A 24,023-nucleotide genomic window follows, 5' to 3' on the forward strand; every position below is an offset into this window, starting at 1 on the left:
ATAACCATTATTAAATGTTTTTAAAGATATGTGCACCCTTAAAGCAAAAAATGATATTTATTTTAACAAACCCTTTTGTCAAACAAGGTTTGATAAAATTTAAACAATCAAACCTTTGCCTATCTTTGTAATAATCTTCAGAATAAAATTGTCGCTTTATTATTTTGGAATAAGATTATCTTAACGCTAGAATAAATTCTTTAGCCCAATTTTTATTTTTTAATCTAATTTTCAGTTTTTAAGGATAAGTTAAAAGGCCGGGTAAATAAAAAAAAGCAATTGCTTTTACTCAGCATTTTTAGAGTAATCGCTCAGCTTTACGAGAATCAAAATTTGTTAAAGCTGAGCGATTACTCCAAAAACATTGAGTAAAAGCAATTGTTTTTTTTTTTATTCACACAGCCTAAAGACTATTATTTTTTAAATGGATAATACATTAAAATACTTTTGAGATGCAACTTCAACTGTTTTAGATTTTCATTTATTAGTTATTTTGATTTAAACTAATTGTATTATATTATACTTATTTTGCAATTTTTATTGTGGCGACAAGATCAGCATGATCTCATTATATATATATATATATATATATATATATATATATATATATATATATATATATATATATATATATATATATATATATATATATATATATATATATGTATATATATATATATATATATGTATATATATATATATATATATATATATATATATATATATATATATATATATATATATATATATACGCTTATATATTACTGTATAACAATATATATTTATATTACTGTATAAATAAAAACGCATAAATACTTTATATCACTCTATAAACATGTATTTTCTAGATAAAATATATTTCAAGTCCTAGTTATTTTCATTCAATGGAGGCAGTAACTTCTTTCAATGGAAGTTTTGAGAATATTTCTTTTATCAGTAAAAAATTGCTTTTTATCTGAAAAATTTAAGTTTAAACTTAAAACTTAAATTAATTATAATTAAGTTGTTTTTTTGTATGTTTTTTTATACTATTAATAAATGATTTTCTGTTAGGTGGTTAACTCGGCTTGTTTTTCTAAACCATGTTGAGAAATTTCGTCATCAATATCCGCACCCATTGGAGAGATTTTTTTATTCTTACCCAGATTTGACTTTTTACCGCTTCGCTTACTCCTCGTTGAATTAGGTGCTTTTGGTTTTGGTTTTTGTCTAAATCTCTGTAAAAAAAAAATTAAGAATAAATTTCAAGTAATTTTAACAATAAACTGTTTTTACTTACTTTTACTTATTTTTTTAATTTTTAAGATCTTAATTAATAACTCAGCGTTATTTTATTTGATTATTGTCGATCGGATCGATTTCCAATGACCCAATTTAACATGTGTACGGTATATCAACTTGATGATGCGCGAAATATTTTTAAATGGAAGTAAAGCAATCACTGCAGGGCCTAATTAAACTAACCCTCAGGAGCATATTTCAAAGAACAATCGCGCTGTGTTTGAAACTTTTAAGTTCAGCACACATATTTTATCGATTTTTTTAAACTCTTGATTCAAAAGTTATAAAAAATTTATTTGTTAAAAAACTTTAAAGGTTGAGTTAAGGTAAAGTGAAAATCGATTAAATAAATCGTTAAATAAATCGAGTATAAAATTTTTTTTTTAGAAAAGTTGCAAACATATTGGATGATTGTTGCTATGCTGTTACCACTGGTTTACAAACGTCTTTAATATTACAATTAATTATTTTACAAATTAATAATTTATTCATATAACCATCTTCTTAAAGTAAAGAAAAATTATTAAACTCTAATTAGTAATTGGCAATATAAACTATTAAGCAATAAGAACAAAGCAAATTATTATTACTAAAATAAAACAAAAATATTTACAATATTATAACTATATAAATGTATACAAATGTTTATGTGTTAATATCTTTTTATGAAGGTCCTAATGATGTACCTTCTAATGAGGGAGCTTCAAAACTCTGATGGTTTAAGAACTGCTAAACTTATTCTCTAATAACTTAAAACATGAAAATACCTGAAAATATTAAACATGATAAAAATTATCGCCACCACCAAAATGTTTCAATCTATCTTTTACGAATATTTGTGGCCTTACCTCTTACAAAATTTACGTTTTCCCTTACCCTTTATGAAACTTATTTAAACCTTAACTGTTTAATTTTCAGAATTAATGGCTATTACTCTTTGATTTGCAAAGAAAAACTGTGGACAGTTTCTCCTGGTTAAAACCATATCTTTAGAACTTTTATTTTTTTTTAAAACTATTCTTCTTCTTCAGAATACGTTATCACCAGGATATAGGCAGGTGTGATATTCTCTTTACATTGGTTTTAATTAAAGCCTTATGGCTTTCACATACTGATGCTTAAAGGAGTAATTATAAAACGTTATTGCGTGAAAAAAAAAAACAATGTCGTTTTATATAACAATATTTGCAATTGCCACCTTAAAGTAGGAATCTTTAAAACTTTTATCTTTTTCTTTTTCCTCAGAACTAAACCTACTTCATACTATCCTAAAGATGACAAAGAATTCTTTCCTTATTTTTTTAAGTAATCGCCCGTACGCTTATAACTTTTATCTTTCCACTGATAACTACACATCTTTCATTATTACCTGGATTCAGGCAGGTGTGGTCGCTTTTTTTTTTACTTGCATTGCAAGAAAAAAAAAAAAATCCAATGCCAAGCCCGATTATTCTCATTTTACCAAATCTTGCATTTTATCCTAAAAGTTAGGTTATAAAGACTTCCGGAAAATATTTAAGTCATAAATTCCATCTCTTATTTATGGATCCAATCGTATTGACTCTACCAAAGATAAAGCAGAACTATTTGCAAAACAATTTTCCTTTATATTTTTTTTGTTGCTCAAGTTAATTCTCTCTTAAACTTATCAACTGTTTGAAGTCCGGAGAACATTACTTCTTACATAAGTAATCATAAGTGGCCTTTCTTCAAATCTCTCTAAACTATTCAGTAAATAAATCTTATAAACTATTCAGTAATTGAATCTTACCTTCCTGTCTGATGGAAAATGGAAACTGTGACTCCAAATCTGGAAAAAAATTTGATCCCTACAACTATTGTTCAATCAGTCTTCTCTTTATTGTTAGCAAAGCCTTAAGTTTTTAATTAACAAGCATCAAAGACCTCACCTTGAGAAAACATCATCTTGAGTCAAACATTTTGAGTCAAACAGCTTACTCTCTAACATATGACAATAATGACAATTCTAAAGGCTGTATAGTATTGGATAAGTTCAAAAACTTGTTTTCGAATCTAATCACAACTCAGTCATCCAAAAGGCCAAACCTTAAAGACTTTTTCTAGCAATTATAAATTTATTATAAATTTATATAAAAGCTGTGCTCTTAATTATTAAAACCCATTTTGTTTAATAAATCAAAGAAGGGTTAAATTACTTCATATGGTTTTAAACAACCATATGAAGTAATTTAATAAAGTAATAGGTAAAAATAATTTACAAAGTATTTCGCATAAAAAGGTTTTATAAAACGCATAGTTCAAAAAGGTTTTGAAATAATCAAATTTTGAAATGCTTAAGTTGTCAAAAAATGCAAACAAATTTTTTTCATTTATTATTAATACTCAGAATATGTTTTATTATTTATACCAAAGATTTATGGTTTAAAAATATTCTACTTGCTTTTACATTCTTGTAGTCATAAATATCTCCGTTTATAGAAACATCTGTGACTTTGGCTTTCTTCAAAGAAGGCTCATTTATCTCAGGTAAGTCTGAAATTGAACTCCTTTTCATCGATGTCAACTGCTCACCACCTAATAATAGGCATACATGCTGCATATAAAATTACTAGGGTATAAAACACATCACAAGTTAATCAATGAAAATCTAACATTGATGATAAAAAAAAAACCTGGCAACAAATCACTTTCTGGTTCATCAATATCTGGTGCAACAGGTAAATAAAGTAAACTGTCTTCATCATCATCGTCATCACTGCTGTAATATACAGGTTTGTCTATTGATATGACATCAATCTAAAAAATGTAAATTCTAAGGTCCTTTGGTTTTTAACATTAATATATTTATCAATTAAATATTTACATATTTTTAACATTAAATTTTCAGCAAAAACAAAAATATATATATACTTTTGCATAATTTATTTTTTTAAAATTGTCATTATACTCCTTTAAACCCTTTAAATACAATATAAAAAACCTGAGAAACTTTGGGCATTTCAAGCTCAATTTGGTATGGAGGCCTCTTTAGCCTAAGGAAATGTTGTAAGAGCCACTCAAGCTAATACTTATTTTTCTGATGAATGAAGTGTTACTCTTTAACCCAAACTGTCCTTTTGCTAAGATTTGATGTGAAGTAAACAAAAATATAATTATATTTAAAATCTATCAAATCATTGCAATATTATTAAAAAAACTACAGAAGTTTAATTTTACATTATATTATTTTACACAATTTTATTTACATTATTTTTTTCACACAACAAAATAATAAAATAAATTGAATGCTTTGAGTACTTTGTGACATGATAACCATCAACCATCAGTGTAATATGGTAAATCCTCATATTCACTGACATTTTCATTCAACAATGAAGCAAACTGACTTAGTCTTCTTGCTCTTAACGGGTGATGCGGAAGTTATCGGACAAATCCTAATTTCATTATTTGAGCATAATAATTAGTTTTTGTGGTTTTATGCATAGGCATAAACGTTCTATAAAATATAAACTTTATTATTTGAAACACAATTATTTAAAATGAGGTTAAATGCAGCTGAACGAGAATCTTTTCAAAAGCGAATAAAAATGTTTTTTGTAAATAAACCTAATATATAAAAAAAAAATAGTAAATCATTTTGAAAAGGAAGGATTTGCTCGAAGTACAATATATGATAACCTAAAAAGACTTGAAACTGTTCAATCGTTTTCTGATAGAAAGCACCCTGGTCGTCCGACATCCTGGACTAGAGAAAAGAAAGCCGAATTAACGAGACTTGTCAACAATCGAAAAGGGGTCAATCAGAGAAAAATAGGTATTAAATTCGGTGTAAATCAATCGACAACTGGTCGTCAATTAAAAAAAATGAATATTAAATATAGAAAACGTAAAAAGACTCCAAAATACATTATAAAACAACAAATAAAGGCAAAGAAAAGAAGCAGGAAACTAGTTAACCAACTCTATAACACAAAATCGCTTCTAGTCATCGATGACAAAAAATAATTTTGTTTTGCAGGGGACAACATGCCTGGAATTTCTGGATACTACACAAACAACAAAAAGACATGCCCAGAAAGTATTCGTTTTATAGGAAACGAGAAATTTCCAAAAAAATTAATAATATGGATAGCCATATCTGACTGTGGTATGTCCGAGCCATTGTTTCGCACTTCCAAGGCTGTAGCGATCAATTCATCAATCTATATTAATGAATGTTTAGAAAAACGACTTCTTCCATTTGTTCACAAGTATCATGGAGACTTAAACTATTTATTTTGGCCAGATTAAGCAAGTTCTCATTATTCAAAAGATTCTCTAAACTGGATGGACCAATATGTCTATTACGTTGATAAAGAATCCAATCCCCCAAATGTGCCTCAAGCCCGATCAATTGAAAATTTTTGGGGACATTTGGCACAGATGGTTTACGAGGGAGATTGGCAAGCTTCAACAGAGCAAGTTTTGATTGATCGCATTAAACTAAAACTACAAGAAATTGAATTAAACTTTTTACAGTCGCATACGAAAGGCGTCAGAGCAAAATTGAGATCAATTGCAGATGGTGGTGTTTTTTCATATAAAAAATAATATATTTTTATTAAAAGATAAATGCTTTATTTAAAAAAAATATAATAGTAGTTTGTTTTTTTATTTATAAATAAGTTATTGACGTTTTTATTTTGTCCGATAACTTCCGCATCACCCGTTATAAAGTTGACAACAGATGTTATTCTTTTAACCACATAATCCAGATCAATTGTTTTTCCGCATAATACTTCATGGTGAATGATACAATAAAAATTATTTTCCTTTTTGCCAATTTTCTTATTTAATTTGCAAACAAGACCTTTCTTTGAACCAATCATAGCGGGTGCTCCATCTGTATGCTCAATTATATGTATGCTCCATCTGTGTTCTCAATCATGGCGAGTGCTCCATCTATTGACACAAGTTTGGTAATTGAAAGTTTATACTTGTCTAGTATTTATTCAATCTCAAAAAAATGTCTACACTTGTTGTTATACCATGCATTGGAATCAACTTCAGAAGCTCTTCTGTAATTTCATATTTGAAATTGCAACCTCTGATAAAAACAGACATCTTTGACATCCGTACTTTCATCAACAGCAATTGAAAAGGCCTGAACACCCTTGCAGATTTTTGTGACCTGACTTCTCAAATCTATTGCTATGTCATTTACATGCTCAGCAACTGTATTTCTTGAAAAACTTGTGTTGTTAAAATCTTTTATTTTTTCAGGGCAAAAAATCTTTGGAGTTTCAATTAGGCAGTTTTTGATAAATTCACTATCAGTGAGAGGTCTGGAATGAGATGCAATTATATGTGCCAGATTATAACTTACTTTGACAACGAGTTCATTTGATTTGTTCACGGAATGAAAAATATTTTGTTGCTTTTTTAGTTTGGCTTTTAGTTCATTTAATTTGTCTGTCCTTTTATCTTTTTGATAAAATTCAAATTTTTCCTGATGAGTTTTATAGTGCCTCTTGATATTAAATTCTTTCGGCACACAAAACTTTTTGTTGACAAATCAGACAAATAATACTTTCATTAATGCTTGTAAAAAAGTATAGCACTTCCCATTTTGACCAAAAAATTTTTTTTTCATCTTCAATTTTACATTTTCTGCTTGCACTTGGTTTTGAATAAGACATTTTGATTTTAGTGACAATAACAAAAAACAAAAATAGCTCAATGTTAAACAACAACAAAAAGATAACGACTGATCTATTAGGTCGGGTGAATAAAAAAACCATTTGTCTTTCTTCAGCGTTTTTGCAGTAATTGTTCAGCTTTACGATAATAAAAATTTAACCAATTTCGATCTAATTTTTGTTCATGTAAAGCTGAGCAACTACTCAGCGTTTTTGGAGTAAACTGCTCAGCTTTATGTAAATAAAAATTTGAGAGATTTTGCTTAAATCTTTGTTCACATGAAGCTAAACAATTACTCCAAAAACGCCATAATATCGTCATAAGTTTTAAATAATTTTTTATGGCTTTAATTTCAGAGATTCAATTTTAATAAAAAGTTAGAAAATTAATTTATTATTACTGTCCTTTTTTATACAGGAGTTCAGAAAACTAGTTGTTTTTTACATTTTTGAAATGCATGTCTGCAGGCCGCCATATGTAATAAAATGATAAAAACGTTTAGAGCCACCTATAAAAATCTTGCGGGCCGCATGTGGCCCGTGGGCCACCACTTTGACATGTCTGGTATAGGTATTCCCTCACTTACTAAAACAAGGGCTACACCATCACAAAGGCACAATTTCCACATTATTTATATAGAAAAAAAGAAATTAACTTCCTTTTATTTATTTGATTTCTATTATTATGTTACTTTCTATTTTTTTTGGTTACTATGAGTGATGTAAATTTGAACGCAATTAAAAAGGTGTTGGCCAAAATCAATGATGCATGACAGTTGGTAGTAAAAAACATATAGTAACTTAACTAAACGATAAAAACAAAAACAAAATGTTTATACTGAATTTTTAAAAGTATTTAAAAATATTTTTTCAAATTGATTATAAGTATTGAAAAAAAAAACTTTTTTTAATGAGAGTTTTGTTTTGCATAATTTTATCATTTTTATAATTTTTTTATAAATAAACTTGTTTATAAAAGGCAACTTTTTTCCACAACTTTTAAATAAAGAAAATTGTCAAAGCACCACCCTCATGAATTTGTTATGATTTTTGATTATTAGTCCACTGGCAGAGAACAACAAAGAAGCAAATATTAAACTTTTTTTAACATAACTAACTTTTTAATTTCACCAATTTCAGCACAGTAATAAATATTCTGAACACAGTAACAATTACTTGAACAAACCTCAACTTCTTCATGTTGTTCATTATTTAGATTATTCAATTCTTCCTTATCTTCATCTGTGAGATCAAATTCACTTTCTGTATTCAATATTTTCATAAAGTTCTTTGAAATCAGGAGCAAATGCAAACCAATTTTCCTAAAAACAATAAAATAAATAAAAATCAGTATTTTATTAAAGTAAAATCAATAAAGGTTATTTACACAAAAATTTAAAAATTATTTATAAACTTCAATTTAAATTATTCATAAATTTTAATAAAAAAAAATTATTATTCTCTTGAAAAAAAAAAATTTAACTTTTTTTAAAATAAAAAATAAAATAAAAAAATTTAAAGAAAAATTAAATTTAACTTACTACATGAGTTTGTGACCATATTAAAACAAGTCCATTTGCAACAGAACATATTATTGGTCAAATTGGATGCCACTAAAATTTGCAAATAGTATATTTAAATATTTAAATATATCATGAACTTAAATAACTTAAACAGCTGTAAAAATTGCACAAAAAAAAAACGAAAAAAAAAAGTGCAAATAAAATTATATATTTAGATTGACAGTCATCATCAGTCATTTAGATTTGAAACATGATGTTGATGAAATTGTTAATATAATTATCCTGGTCAATGATTATCTGATTTTTAACACTGATAAAGATGGTGTTTAACGCTAATGTCTTAAGAAAGATATTAAAGAAATTTTTTAACAAAGTTTGTATAATGCTGTAAAGAATGCCCAATAACGATGGCACCTTAAAAATGGTGATTATCCATAAGCAAGTCAACCATAAGCAAGTCAACCATGTGCTATTATAAATAAACTCTTTAAACCCTTGAAAATAAATACCAGCTCTTTATATTTTATAATCTTTTAGTTTTGATGATGCAGTCCACAAATTCAGAAAAATTAGTTAAGAAATTGACTCACTTGATAAACTATTATGTCAGGTCAAGTTATCATGCTACTGATAACATGTAACCCAGTACAATCTGCTTCATGTCCTACTGCCTTGTAGGATACGCCTTTTTAGGCAAAGGCTAGGAGATGCCAACTCCGACTTAAAACACCCCCTGCCTTGAGGCTTTTGGCTGAGTAAAGGCTAAAGATGTTAAATGCATCTGGCTACTGTTTTGTAGAAGGCCTCCAAAGACTTAAGAAGTAAACAGATTCTATCTGTTGACCACCCCCGCACCCCTTTTTCATCTATTAGGCTGGCACAGATGTATTATTAATACATTGCGGAGGTCACATTTGGAGCCCTTTGTTATGGCTTAGGGTTTATTAATAGTAATGAGGCAATTGCTTGGGCTATTAAACAGTGTTCTGAGTACTATCTATGCTTTGAATCATGTTCTTAAACAAATTTAAAAATGAATAAAGTACCAAAAACTATTAAACACAAAAAACCATCATCACCAAGTTCTCTAAACCTATCATTCACTAATAATTGAAGTAACTTTTCTTCTGTTGAGTCTTATCTCTTGCAAAGTTCACCAGACCTACTTGCTTTTCGTGAGACTATTTTGAGTTCAGCTGTCTTATCTTGCGATCTTAGTGTTGATGATTATCTTCCTTTATTTCATTATAAGACTCCAATAGTCATATGCTTGGCCTGAGCATTTAATTCGTAAAAATTCACCCCTTATGAAACTAGGTTTGAATCCAAAGACTATTCTTTCACGTGCCTTCGTTTAGCACCACTTTACTCTATCGCCTTTCTCTTTGTTATATATCGCTCTCCTTCATCTCAAAACTGCACTCTTTTTGATGTTATTTCTGATCTTATTGACCAAGCTCTCACTCTTTATCCATCAGCTAATATAGTTTTTGTCGGTGACTTTAAGGCTCACCACTCTGAATGGCTTGGGTCTAGTGTCAGTGATTCTGCAGGCATTAAAACCCACAACCTTTGCCTTTCTCAATTCCTAACTCAAATAGTCAACTTTCCAACTCGCTTTCCAGACAACCCGAATCATTTACCTTCTCTACTCGACTTATGTCTTGTTTCTGATCCAAGTCAGTGCTCAGTTTCTCCACATTCACCCTTAGGTACTTCTGATCACAGTTTGACCTCTCTAACTAATATCTCATTCTTCTTTATCACCTGAATCCCCCTATTATCGTACCTCTTACAACTACCTTAAAGCTGACTGGGATTCATTTCATGATTTTCTTCCTGATGGCATTTGGGTAAAAATCTTTATTCTTCCTGTCGACAAATGTGCTTCTAACATAACTTCCTGGATTCAAGCTGGCATGGAATCTTTTGTTCCCTCTCAACAATTCCAGGTCAAGCCTCACCCTCCTCCATGGTTTTCCTGTGCTGCTTTAATTGCCACTGTGCTGCTGCAATTGCCACTGTGCTGTTGCCACTGTGCAATTGCCACTGTGCTGCTGCAATTGCCACTGTGCTGCTGCAATTGCCAATCAAAACCGTAACTTCTATATCTATCAGCAAAACAATTCTCTAGAAAACAGACAACTGTTAATTACTGCAAGAAACCATTGTAAAAAGGTTTTGTCTAACACCAAAGCCCGCTATTCTCAGATCATGAAATCTTGTATTTTATCTCAAAAATTAGGCTCTCATGACTTCTAAATAATCTTTAATAGTATTAATAATAAGGGAAAATCTTTAATTCCACCTCTCTTGTATAGTTAAGACTTCGTCACCTCACCTAAAGACAAAGCTGAATTGTTTGCTAAAAACTTTTCATCAATATTATCTCTTGATTCCACTAGTTGCGTTCTACATATTATTGACAACAAACAGGTTGATCCATTGCTTGACATTCATATCACTCCAGCTTCTGTATCTAAAGTGATTTCCTGACTAGACTCTTCTACAGATTGTGGCCCGGACAAAATACCTGTTATTGTCTTACAGAAGTGTTCTCCGGAGCTGTCATGTATACTCTCAAAACTATTCAACAAGTGCTTATCTGAGTCTTGTTTTTCAGCCTGCTGGAAAGCGGCATCTGTTATCCTTATCTTCAAAAATTCTGGAGAGCGACCTGATTTGTCTAACTACCGTCCCATTAGTCTTCTTCTTATCATAAGCAAGGTTTTTGAAACTTTAATTAGCAAACACTTAATTTCTCATCTTGAATCTCATAACTTACTTTCTGACCATCAATATGGATTTCGATCATCTCGTTCTACAGCTGATTTGCTAACAGTAATAACTGATAGGTTTTATCGTGCATTAGATGAAGGTGGAGAGGTTAAGGTCATCGCTCTTGACATTTTAAAAGCTTTTGATAAAGTTTGGAATGCTGGTCTCCTCCATAAACTTTCTTCTTATGGTGTATCTGGCAACATCTTTAAGATTATTGAATCCCTCCTTTCCGATTGTAGTATAAAACTTGTCCTCCATAGACAGCACTCTTTTTCTAATTCTATAATTTCAGGGGTTCCTTAAGGTTCTATCCTTGGCCCTATATTCTTTTTAATTTACATTAACGATCTTCCAGATATTCTCACATCTAAGATGGCATTGTTTGCTGATGACAATTCATTTTTGTTGTGATAAGAAGCCAACACTCTCTGATTGCTTGGAGGGGGGCATTTGAGCTTGAAAAGGATCTCACTTCTGCGACAGCATGGGGCTCACAGTGGCTGGTGAACTTCAATACAGATAAAAGACAATTTTTTTTCAGCCAATCGTTATTGCAATAAGTTAGATCTTCCTATATTTATGAACAGTGATATTCTTGATGAGTCATCTACTCTTCATCTTCTAGGATTAACACTTACCTCCGATCTTTCTTGGAAACCATATATCAAATCAGTTGCAAAATTAGCATCTGCTAAGGTTGCATCTCTTTATCAAGCTCGATACTTTCTTACTTCGGATTTCTATTCTCTATCTCTATAAATGTCTACCATATCTGGGGAGGATCTTCTATTGATGCCCTTTCTCTTTTAGACAAGGTTGAAAAACGCATTGTAAACATAGTTTACAATAGAGTGGATCTGCTCTTTCAACCAACCTCCAACCATTATCACATCGTCGTAATGTTGCTTCTCTTTCTCTTTTCTAAAAATTCTATAATGTGCACTTCTCTAAAGAGCTAGCGTCTCTTGTGCCATCTACTGAAATTTATTCTCGTGTTCCAAAAACGCTTATTCGTCTAGTTTTTTTCCTCGAACATCAGTTCTTAGGAATTTGCTTCCTTCATCTTGCTTTCCTGATTCATATAATTTGCAATCCTTTAAGTCGTCTGTCAATTATTATCTTGCTCTACAATCTTCATCTTTTCTCTTCCAGTAACTTCCATCTTTAATTAGTGGTTGCTTGCAGCCTTGTTGGAAGCGAAGATGTTTAAAAAAAAAACAAAAAAAAATTCACACTAAAGCTGATTGACAGTTATTTAAAAAGATTTAAAAAACATGTATTTAAATAAAATTATAACATAAGATATCGAAAAGCCATAAAACCACAGAACTTTTGATTTTTATGTTTGGACTCGAACTATAATAGTTTTTTAATAAAGACCTAACACTTTTTTTAAAAAATAGTGTCTCAGTTTTAAATATTAAAATGATTACACAACTTTCATATTTCCATGCTTGAATAGTTAAACTAAAACCCAGTTATCACAATAAAACTTGTTTTGATAAGCAAAATCTTATAGTGATAACTGTTCTGCCACTCTTTAAGTTTTTCTTTTACTGTTTTTTACTTTCTTTTTTTTTCAAAAATTTAAGTTTGTTCCCAATGCTAATAATCAAACTAATATTTTTTACGTTATTTTGAAATAAAAATTATTTATAAGTGATACAGTTTAAAATAACAAAGATTTCTGCTTGTGTTGCTGATTAGTCAGCTATTTAGCTCAGAACATTTCTGCTTTTCTACTTTTTGTGTCTTTTTACAAAAAGTAGAAAAGCAGAAATAATCTGACTCACTTTTGAACCATCTTTCAATCACAATCTGTTCAGCAGCGTAACAACCAACATGGAATATATGGAAAAATACTTAATTAAAGTCTTTGAAAACATGAAAGACTTGATAGTAATGAATTTGTATAATAAAAAGTAAATAAACAAACAGTAAAAAATTTAAAGGTAATATAAAATATATAAAAACAAAAACATTGTTAGGATTACTGATGTTACCATAATACATTGATAGTTTGTGTCAAATCATTTAAAATCATTCAATTATTCAAATAATTTAACAACTTAATACAAATAAAAAAAAAAGCATTTACAAGCAACTCTCCAATGGTTCCACATAAGATTTTCACTAAACTGCCAATGCATCTTTCCCAAATATACAAAGCATGTTGTCTTGATGATCCTATGAAACATGTCAAGACCAATTACTATAATACTTATTGTACATTACTTTTAAATTTAGTCGTCTTTGCAGTCTATTTTGATATCCTATTTTTAGGTAATTAACATAGACTGCACACACAAATTCACCTTAAGGCTTATGTCGCAATCAGCTCTCTCCTTATTTATAGACAGAACTTAATTTATTACAATGTAAACTAAAAATATATTTTACTTGTTGTCAACCTAGAAGCTAAACACAATTTATCTTAAGAAAAAAATTTAGAAATCCTAAAAGTGAATATAAACACAACACATACATACACACACACATGAACACAAAGTTATATTCTTAGATAGAGATTGAGACTATTGAGTGTATTAGATGCGGTTCCTCAGAAAAGATTAAGAGCATTGTGGATGCAGATGATATAAATAGCATGTAGAGAGCTAGCAGCTTTAGGAGAAAAAGGTAGAGATAAATAAAAGAAAACATGAAGAGTTCATAACAGTGTGAAAAAACCTTAGTTTAAGAATGCAGATTCTTGAGATTTTATACAAGAGAATCAGCATAGGGGATAAATCAAGGGAGGCTAAATCAATGATGAAGTTAATGATGATGATGATATTTATATATATAAATATATATATATATACATATAAATATATATATATATATATATATATATATATATATATATATATATATATATATATATATATATATATATATATATATATATACATATATATATATATATATATATATCCAAAAACACCTCTTCGTACACCCCTGTTTTATGGTCTTCCCAAAATTCATAAAATAGGCATTCCCTTAAGACCAATTGTTTCTGGTTGTGACGGACCAATCGACAACTTGTCGTTCTTTATCACAGAATTTATTCAGCCAGTTGCTGAACAACTACCAGCATACTTTAAAGACACAACACACCTCCTTAAACTCCTTCAATCTCATGTATTAGAAACCAACAATTATATTCTTGTAACGGCTGATGTTATATCTTTATATACAAACATTCCTCACCGCGAAGGTATTGACGCCGTTAATTTTTATTTAAATAGAGCACCGCCATATAACGGACCCATAAAACGCCCACCTACTGCTTTTATTGACATTATATTAGAAACCATCCTAACCCACAGCAACTTTCAATTTTCAACAAATCACTTTTTACAATTAACAGGTACCACCATGGGAACACGTATGGCCCCACCCTATGCTAATTTATTTATGGGAAGAATTGATGAGAAAATAATTGACCAATTTTCAATGTGGATTTCTTTTTATAAAAGATTTATAGATGATATATTTTTTATTTTTCATGGGCCTCCTGAGAAACTAACACAAGTTTTCGAATTTATGAATGCCATCCACTCCACGATCAAATTTACTTTCACTAATTCTAACAATTTTATTAATTTTATGGATCTAACAATTATCAAAAAGCTAGATGGAAAGTTAGAAACAACAATATTCAAAAAGGCAACAGATGCAACGGTACTATTACATTATAATTCATTCCATCCCCCTCATCAAAAAAGCAACTTAGTATATAGCCAAGCGTTAAGATATAATAAGATTATTTCGAACAATTACAACCTAATTAAAGAGCTAAAACAACTAGCACAAATTTTAGTTATACGAGGCTACCCTATTCAATCTATTAAAAAAGTTTTAAAAAAGCACTACAACATACACAACACGAACTTGTCTACAACAAATATAAAGAAGAAAGAGAAAAAGAAAAAATTTTACCGATAGTGACAACATTTGGAAAAGTTGGAAAACTCATCAATAAAATAATAAAAAAGCACTGGAATATTGTGGAACAGGATACTGATCTTAAAAATATATGGCCAACTCCAACTATTTCAAGTTACAAAAATATTAAATCGATCAAGAAATATATATAACATACACATACATGATACATACATACATACATATATATAACATACACATACATGATACATACATACATACATACATACATACATACATACATACATACATACATACATACATACATACATACATACATACATACATACATACATACATACATACACACACATACATATATGCATATATATATAAACTACGAGTTATCTCTATGGTCCGAATTAAACGTTTTATTTACCACAACAAAAACGATACAAAAAACTTCATCAACAAAGAACTTCATCAACAAAAGACATGACTAAATCGAGGTTAACAAAAAGTAAAACTTATATGAAATAATGTTTTAGTAAAAAAAAAAATATACAATAACAATATATTGGTGACAGTAATTGTGATTTGGAAAATAGTCGTGCTCGATGACCGTAACACTAACCCTTACGGGCTAGGCCCAATATTATTTATAACTTTGGCATATATATAATTCTGACATATATAAAATTCGCCGAATGGTCACACATGAGCAGTGAACGCCTGAGGGAAGAAATGAAGTACATTAGAATAGAGGAGAATTATTTTTCAAACAAAGCATATTTTGACAGTTGTCAAGACAAAAATAAAGATTAATAGAGGAATATTTAAAATATAAATAAGACAGACAATGCACCTAAACAGTACTAACAATAATAGTAATAAAAAAAATAAATTGTTATATAAATACTAATATGAACTAAGATAGACAAACAAAAAATATATCACCAAACAAAAAATGAATAAAACAAAAAATACATTAAAAAAATAAAAAGTACGCATACAACAATAAAAGGCCTCAGAATGGAAAAAAAAACATTAATGCCAATGTGTAAACATAATTTGTGTAGTGATTAAGTAATAAACATCTCCTCAGAGTCGCGTCTATTATTACTGGCGTTTCGATGAGGATCAGCACTTATAACTAGTTTATCCCGTCAGACAAACATCATCGCCACTTATGCTTTACCCCGCGACTTACGCCTATTCCATACTGCAGTAAAAAAGGATTCACTATAAGTAGCCAAAACCCTACCACACCCAAATTTGTGAAGCACTAATATTTTTTTGATGATATGATAAAAAGTGTCGATCTACTACAACATATAAATAAAAATAATAAAATAAATAACTTACCATACCACCGGTAGAAAAAACTAAGCACAATAAATTAAAATTCAAGCAAAAACCCCAAAAACAAAATTAAAACAACTAAAGTGTGTAAACATAAAATAATCATAAATTAACCCCTAAGACCATTTAAACCATACCGGTACTTCCAGCACAAATAAATCCAAAACAATCAAATGGCAATATACCCTATTAAAAACCCTTTAAAAATTAAATAAAACACAATAGAGTCTTCAAAAAACTCTAACGCTGTCATAGATACTTCATTCGAATTTCGTTAACCAATCTAAAGTGTAAGAAAATGAAACAACCCGCGCAACTTAAAATCATAACTAAAAATCAAGTAATATATGAAAAAGTAGAAAATATATATATATCGCCTACAAAAATGTAAAGATTTAAAAATGTAGTGAAGTATTTAAGAAATTCTCTGAATAATAATAAAAGACGAAAATTGTGCATGTGAAAATTAAAACAAAGCTGAATTATGAATGTATTATAATATAGCATAAAAGTTCCTTGACAATGGTAAAAATATGAAAACCAGCGGATAAAAAATATATTAAAAAATAGTGTAATAAGATAAACTAGATATTAAAATAAGACCTGATAAATTTTAGCCAAATAAGTGGTTAAAAAATTATTTTGGGTGATAAAGCAATAATATTAGTCGTAATATAAAAACGATATACGAAGCGGGAAAAATATTGTTTTGATGTAAAAAACTCTAACGCTGTCATAGATACTTCATTCGAATTTCGTTAACCAATCTAAAGTGTAAGAAAATGAAACAACCCGTGCAACTTAAAATCATAACTAAAAATCAAGTAATATATGAAAAAGTAGAAAATATATATATATATATCGCCTACAAAAATGTAAAGATTTAAAAATGTAGTGAAGTATTTAAGAAAATCTCTGAATAATAATAAAAGACGAAAATTGTGCATGTGAAAATTAAAACAAAGCTGAATAATGAATGTATTATAATATAGCATAAAAGTTCCTTGACAATGGTAAAAATATGAAAATCAGCGGATAAAAATATCGGTAAACAGCAGGAAAACATATTTTAAAATAAGGATTTCTCTACGGTCCGAATTAACAAATGCACGATAAAAAAATTTAATTCTAAACAATCAAATATGGATAAAGCTAGAAAAATTACGTAAGGTAAACCAATAATATTATAACACCTAAATAGTAACACCTAGGAACTGTGACTTAATAAAAAAAAAAAAAAAAAAAAGTATATATAAATATAGAGAGAGATTTTTCATTTATGTTTTTTTATGTGCCGTTTGGATTAAAAATTTCTTGATCGATTTAATATTTTTGTAACTTGAAATAGGTGGAGTTGGCCATATATTTTTAAGATCAGTATCCTGTTCCACAATATTCCAGTGCTTTTTTATTATTTTATTGATGAGTTTTCCAACTTTTCCAAATGTTGTCACTATCAGTAAATTTTTTTCTTTTTCTCTTTCTTCTTTATATTTGTTGTAGACAAGTTCGTGTTGTGTATGTTGTAGTGCTTTTTTAAAACTTTTTTAATAGATTGAATAGGGTAGCCTCGTATAACTAAAATTTGTGCTAGTTGTTTTAGCTCTTTAATTAGGTTGTAATTGTTCGAAATAATCTTATTATATCTTAACGCTTGGCTATATACTAAGTTGCTATTTTGATGAGGGGGATGGAATGAATTATAATGTAATAGTGCCGTTGCATCTGTTGCCTTTTTGAATATTGTTGTTTCTAACTTTCCATCTAGCTTTTTGATAATTGTTAGATCCATAAAATTAATAAAATTGTTAGAATTAGTGAAAGTAAATTTGATCGTGGAGTGGATGGCATTCATAAATTCGAAAACTTGTGTTAGTTTCTCAGGAGGCCCATGAAAAATAAAAAATATATCATCTATAAATCTTTTATAAAAAGAAATCCACATTGAAAATTGGTCAATTATTTTCTCATCAATTCTTCCCATAAATAAATTAGCATAGGGTGGGGCCATACGTGTTCCCATGGTAGTACCTGTTAATTGTAAAAAGTGATTTGTTGAAAATTGAAAGTTGCTGTGGGTTAGGATGGTTTCTAATGTAATGTCAATAAAAGCAGTAGGTGGGCGTTTTATGGGTCCGTTATATGGCGGTGCTCTATTTAAATAAAAATTAACGTCGTCAATACTTTCGCGGTGAGGAATGTTTGTATATAAAGATATAACATCAGCCGTTACAAGAATATAATTGTTGGTTTCTAATACATGAGATTGAAGGAGTTTAAGAAGGTGTGTTGTGTCTTTAAAGTATGCTGGTAGTTGTTCAGCAACTGGCTGAATAAATTCTGTGATAAAGAACGACAAGTTGTCGATTGGTCCGTCACAACCAGAAACAATTGGTCTTAAGGGAATGCCTATTTTATGAATTTTGAGAAGACCATAAAACAGGGACAAAAATATATTTAAATATCAGATTTCAGATATATATATATATATATATATATATATATATATATATATATATATATATATATGTATATAAATATATATATATATATATATATATATACATATATATATATATATATATATATATATATATATATATATATATATATTTATATACATATATATATATATATATATATATATATATATATATATATATATATATATATATATATATATATATATATATATATATGTATATAAATATATATATATATATATATATATATATATATATATATATATAAATATATATATATATAATATGTACATATATATATAGAAAATAAATAATTAATCAGACAAATTATTCCAGCAAACCAACAAGCATAGTTTGTTGAATTAGTTTGTCTGATTAGTTTTATTGATTAGTATAAAGATCAAACAAACCTGTAGTGTATTTGTTTCATTAACAGTTATCTATAATTTGTTTCAATAACAGTTATCTATAAAAAACAAAATATATTCAAACTCCATTAAAAAATTAATTTTCAATATCAGTTTGACACATATTTTGTACAATGCAATTCTACATATATCCAAAAAAATATGACAAAAAAAATTTCATACAAACTATGATGCATTATACTTTTTATTGTTATATATTTTTCTTCATTTCTTTAGTTCTGCTTTTTTGTAAAGACACAAGAAATGAATTAGAAAAGAGTAGTAATAGAATTAAGTTGAATCTTTTGAACAATTTTACAGACACTCAAATAAAATTAATCAAAATGTTGTGTCTGTAAAATCATAATAAAGTTGAATCATTTTAAACAGACGCAACTCAGAGAAGCAGAGTAGTATTAAATAAAATTTTTAGAATGATTTTACAGACTCTCAAATAAAATCATTTAAAAGTTGAGTTTAGAATAATAAGTTTTGAAGTATTAACACAAATTGTTATCTGGAAAGTTCCAGATATAAAAATGCATTTTTTGTAACCTTTTTTTTTTTTTTTGTTAATTCACCTCCCCAAGGCCAAGAAGACCACTACAGACGAGGAGGCTACTTAATTGTGGTTATAACCCTCTCTCAACTCTATAACTCTGTAACACGAACAGGACCGCTGCGCGGTGAAACAAATTGAGCGCAGTACTACCATGGAGGTGGTGGGGATTGAACTCGGATTGATCAACATTATTTACACACAAAAACGTTAAATATGTTAATTTTTTAAATAGATAAAACAGCAGTGTAGCGCTGTGGATTTTGCAATGATATACTTAAGAGGCGCGTCTGGCAAGATTACAATTTAACATTTTTCAAGTTAACTTGTTTTTTTTTAAAGTTTTATTTTAAAGTAGTTTTAATTTTTTTTTATTATTGTTGTTTATATTTTTTTGCAAAGTTTCATAGAATAAGTGCATCAATCGGTACATAAACTGACTGTTATTCAGTCTTAATGGGAACTGGAACTAAAAAAAGACGTCTTTTGAACCATGCCCACTGGAGTAGTAACAGTGGAGTGCGCATACATCAACTGATTTAAATATAGATAGACACAGTAAAGTGTACATACATCTACTGAGGGTTTAGGTTTTATCAAGCATTCTTTAATATACAAAGAAGTATTTCAATATTTATTTAAATAGAGTTTATAAATTGATATTATTTATATGACAAATTATTAAACTGAATTAAACTTTAAAAAAAAAAAATTTAAATATATGCGTACAAATAAAAAAAAAAATAGTTGTACAAGTACAAATAATGTTTAATCTAACTAAATAGAACATAGAGTATTTGATGAACCTTTACACTTAATTATTTGATGATAAAAATATTTTTAACTTGTATTTTCTGAAAACTATTTAGATATCTGAAAAAAATAAAATTTAAGAGAAATCCGGAATACTGGAAATATCCGGAAAAAGATAATCCCTGTATACAGATACAGACAGCTTGTTCTGAAAAAAAAAAGCAAAGATTCACATAGCAATAAAGCCATGATAAACTGAGTAGAAAACTTAGTAATTGCAAAATAAAACATAATACTCTTAAATTTGTTTCTTTTATTTTTTGAAAATAATAAATAGCATTTTAAAACTTATTTAAATACCTTTCCTTTTGCATTTCCAGTAAATATGTAATCTCCTCTTTTATCAAATGAAGCTTCAATATTTTGTTCGCACTAAAACAGTTCTACTTATTTAGATTAGAATCAATACAACAGTATAACAGATTGATATACTTGCAGCAAGATTGTAACATTTGATTTATAATATAGATTGATTCATAAAAATGATATTAAAAAATAAAATTATATATAATGAATCTTTTTTGGGGTATTTAATTGTTTTATAGTAAATTATAGTTCATCATAAAGATATATATTACAGATATTATGTCAATCCTTATGTTAAAACGTTCAAGCTTTTTTAATTTCAAATGATGAAAAAAAAAAAGATTATATTTATATATATTTATACATACTTGGGGTTAGTGAGGTTTCTTAGCCCTGGTCAAACTAATCAAAAAGGAAAAAAAACTCTTGAGTAAGAGAAGAAAAAGCTCACAAACTTTGGATGGTAACCATCCTAGTGGTGGTAGAATCACAATGAAAATACTCAGTCTAAATAGGCTAGGAAAAGCACCCAGTTGTTAAAAATTGCTTAAACTATTCTACTATGTCTTTTAATAGAAAAAAAACATTGCAGTAACCTATAGAGCCAGAAATGTTAAACTATCAAAAAAAAGAAAAAAAAAGCTTATAATATATCTCATAAAGTGTTCTTATAGAAACATATATGTAGAGTTCCACATGGTAAATAAAATAAATCTCCTTTTAGAAAATCACAATTAGGAACTTTTTTCCTTTCAACAATTAGTATATATTCTTTAGTGTCTTAAAAAAATAATGAAAGAATAAAAAAATAAATAGAACAATCTATTTATAGATTTTAAAATAAGAGGAAAAGCGTGTAATTCGATTTAAGAAAAAGTGTTGAAATATCATTATTTTTTAAATACCTCGTAGCAATCCAAAATTTTAGCAATTAGTTTTTAAATGGGTCAACCACAAAGCTGGTTTAATATTTTAAAGCATCAACATTTAATTTTTAAATATTTTGCAAAACATATTCAATTAGAAATTATTTAAACTTCAAAACATAGTCATATAGTCAATTTAAAAATATGGAATCATTCCAGGAAGCAGTTGCTTGTGCATCTAATGAAAATAAAAAAGGTGACTTAAATTATTTTAAAATCTAATTGCATTTATACTGAAAATTTATTTGCAGTTTACTTTTTTTATTACAGCCAAGAAGATAAAAAAATAGAAAAGCACTGAATTAAAGGAATTACATGAGTAGATATCATGACGAAAAAAAATGCAAAGCTAAAGAAAATGCTAGACTTCAAAGACAAAGGTGGAAAAAAGATTTTCAAAAGATTAGCTGAAAGAACAAAAACTTGAAAGAATGAGAAAATCTCGACTGCTGCAAAAAGATGTATCTTCATCTGTAGAATCAAATCACCAATCATTTGCAAATGTGCAAGTTAAAGAAAGGTATATGAAAAAATTGAATCGCTATCTTCCCAAAAGTCCTGTTCAGAAAAAGGAACTGCTGTGTTGTGTACTCAATGAAACTCAACCATTAACTTACTCAATTTAAAAAATAAGAAACAATCTCAGAGAGAAAGAATTTGTGCTTATTAAAATTTTTTATTGCGACTATGAAATTAGTCAACTTTACCCCAGAACAGCAGGTTATACTTCTGTAATGATATGAGACAGAAAGGTGTGTGTTCAAATCCGACACATGTTATATACGCTAAAAGAAGCTTTCGAAGAGTTTAAACTAAACCATACAGATATTAAATTAAATCTTAAAATGAGAACACTTTCGCAGGGTTCAAATGTACTCTCTACAATTAAAACGGGAAACTTAATGATTCTGAACTTTATTTGCGAAAAATGCCGTTTGCAAGGAACGTATGGCTTATAGTCTTTTTGATAAATTATTACTTCAGTTCGAACAATTTGAGTTAAACATTTTGTGGAACCAGTGGCAGAAACCTAAAGCAAAATTGTATATTAAAAAAGCAAAGGTTAACAAAGAAGGAACAATTGCAATTTTATTATCACATGTTAAAGAAATGCGTGCAAAGTTTATTATTCATAGTAATGTCAAAAGTAGTCAATCATCCTTATTTAAATTAAATATAGAACCAGAGATTCAAAAAGATTCAAATAAGGCTGTTATTCAAGTTGACTGGGTAGAAAATTAATCTTGTTTTTACCAAAACGAAACGCAAGCAGTATTTGGGTCAAAATCACATTTCTATTTTTATATGTGCAGTTTGGCATCATCAAGTTAAATCTTTTGCGCTAGTTTCTGATTCAAGCGACCATAAAAAATTATCTGTTGTTTTCAAAATAAATAAAATTATCGAGCTTCTATCAGACGATATTACAAAAGTTCATATTTTCAGTGACAAGGCATTATCTCATTCGAAAATAAATATATTTTAGCATCAATGAAAATTTTAGAAGTAAAGCATACAATTAAAATGCACTGGTACCGTTTAAATGCTATCCGTGAAATGTTAAAAATTCCAAGATTTTATATTCAAAATCCCCAAATCCTAAATGGTCAAAATTTAAATTGATTTAACACAAATTTAAAAAAATTATATCATAAAAATAAAACTATTTATTAACAAAATAGTAGTTGTAATATAATATTATATAACATTAACAAATATTACATTAAATGAGTTACATACATTATAGATATATAATTTTTTTACACTTGCATGGGTTTTGCAAAATGTTCAATACTAAAGCTGTTTAATACTTTAGTCTTTTAAACTCAAAATTACAAACGTAAATTGTTTCACATGACTTGTAACTATTTTGCTATACACTTTTATTACACTATTGTTATTCAAAAGGCTTTACTAAAAGAATCTGATCAACTTTTTTTATAACTTTTTTTGATTGAGCTTTTACAATAAGAATCAAATTCTTTTTTTAAACACATGGTTATTATTGAAATTGAACTTTTAAATAAAAAAAAT

The 24,023-nt window shown here is 28.2% G+C and overlaps 2 protein-coding genes across 7 annotated transcripts; both read right to left on the minus strand.

The window, feature by feature from the left end:
• Positions 1–815: 815 nt before the first annotated feature.
• LOC136075047 (retinoblastoma-binding protein 5-like) lies at positions 816–23,642 on the minus strand. Of its 6 annotated transcripts, none has more exons than XM_065787274.1 (9): positions 23,526–23,642; positions 21,058–21,129; positions 19,389–19,418; positions 13,344–13,432; positions 8,486–8,554; positions 8,128–8,263; positions 3,936–4,059; positions 3,704–3,837; positions 816–1,217 (listed from the first exon to the last, which is right to left on the minus strand). In XM_065787274.1, coding segments are annotated over exons 5-9 (564 nt in total). In that variant the 5' UTR covers positions 8,488–8,554; positions 13,344–13,432; positions 19,389–19,418; positions 21,058–21,129; positions 23,526–23,642; the 3' UTR covers positions 816–1,049. The 6 variants fall into 6 exon arrangements, with proteins under 6 accessions (XP_065643346.1, XP_065643345.1, XP_065643348.1 ...); XM_065787273.1 differs by having other exon boundaries at positions 19,389–19,444; XM_065787276.1 differs by having other exon boundaries at positions 8,483–8,554; positions 19,389–19,444.
• LOC136073993 (uncharacterized) lies at positions 17,952–22,319 on the minus strand. The gene is made up of 4 exons (XM_065786291.1): positions 22,305–22,319; positions 21,058–21,129; positions 20,854–20,905; positions 17,952–18,904 (listed from the first exon to the last, which is right to left on the minus strand). The coding sequence occupies exons 1-4, from the start codon at positions 22,317–22,319 to the stop codon at positions 17,952–17,954; spliced, it is 1,092 nt and encodes a 363-aa protein (XP_065642363.1).
• Positions 23,643–24,023: the final 381 nt, after the last annotated feature.

This window comes from Hydra vulgaris, chromosome 01, assembly GCF_038396675.1.
Source record: "Hydra vulgaris chromosome 01, alternate assembly HydraT2T_AEP".
Classification (NCBI taxonomy): domain Eukaryota; kingdom Metazoa; phylum Cnidaria; class Hydrozoa; order Anthoathecata; family Hydridae; genus Hydra; species Hydra vulgaris.

Excerpts from the sequence above, each read along its gene's own strand:
- LOC136075047 (XM_065787275.1), bottom strand. Across the intron at positions 4,060-8,127 it reads AACAACATGAAGAAGTTGAG|ATTGATGTCATATCAATAGA; the intron begins GTTTGTTCAAGT and ends TACATTTTTTAG. Across the intron at positions 1,218-3,703 it reads ATGACTACAAGAATGTAAAA|AGATTTAGACAAAAACCAAA; the intron begins GCAAGTAGAATA and ends TTTTTTTTACAG.
- LOC136073993 (XM_065786291.1), bottom strand. Across the intron at positions 20,906-21,057 it reads CTGGAAATGCAAAAGGAAAG|AACAAGCTGTCTGTATCTGT; the intron begins GTATTTAAATAA and ends TTTTTTTTTCAG. Across the intron at positions 18,905-20,853 it reads TCTTTTTCCGGATATTTCCA|GCATTCCCTTAAGACCAATT; the intron begins GTATTCCGGATT and ends TTCATAAAATAG.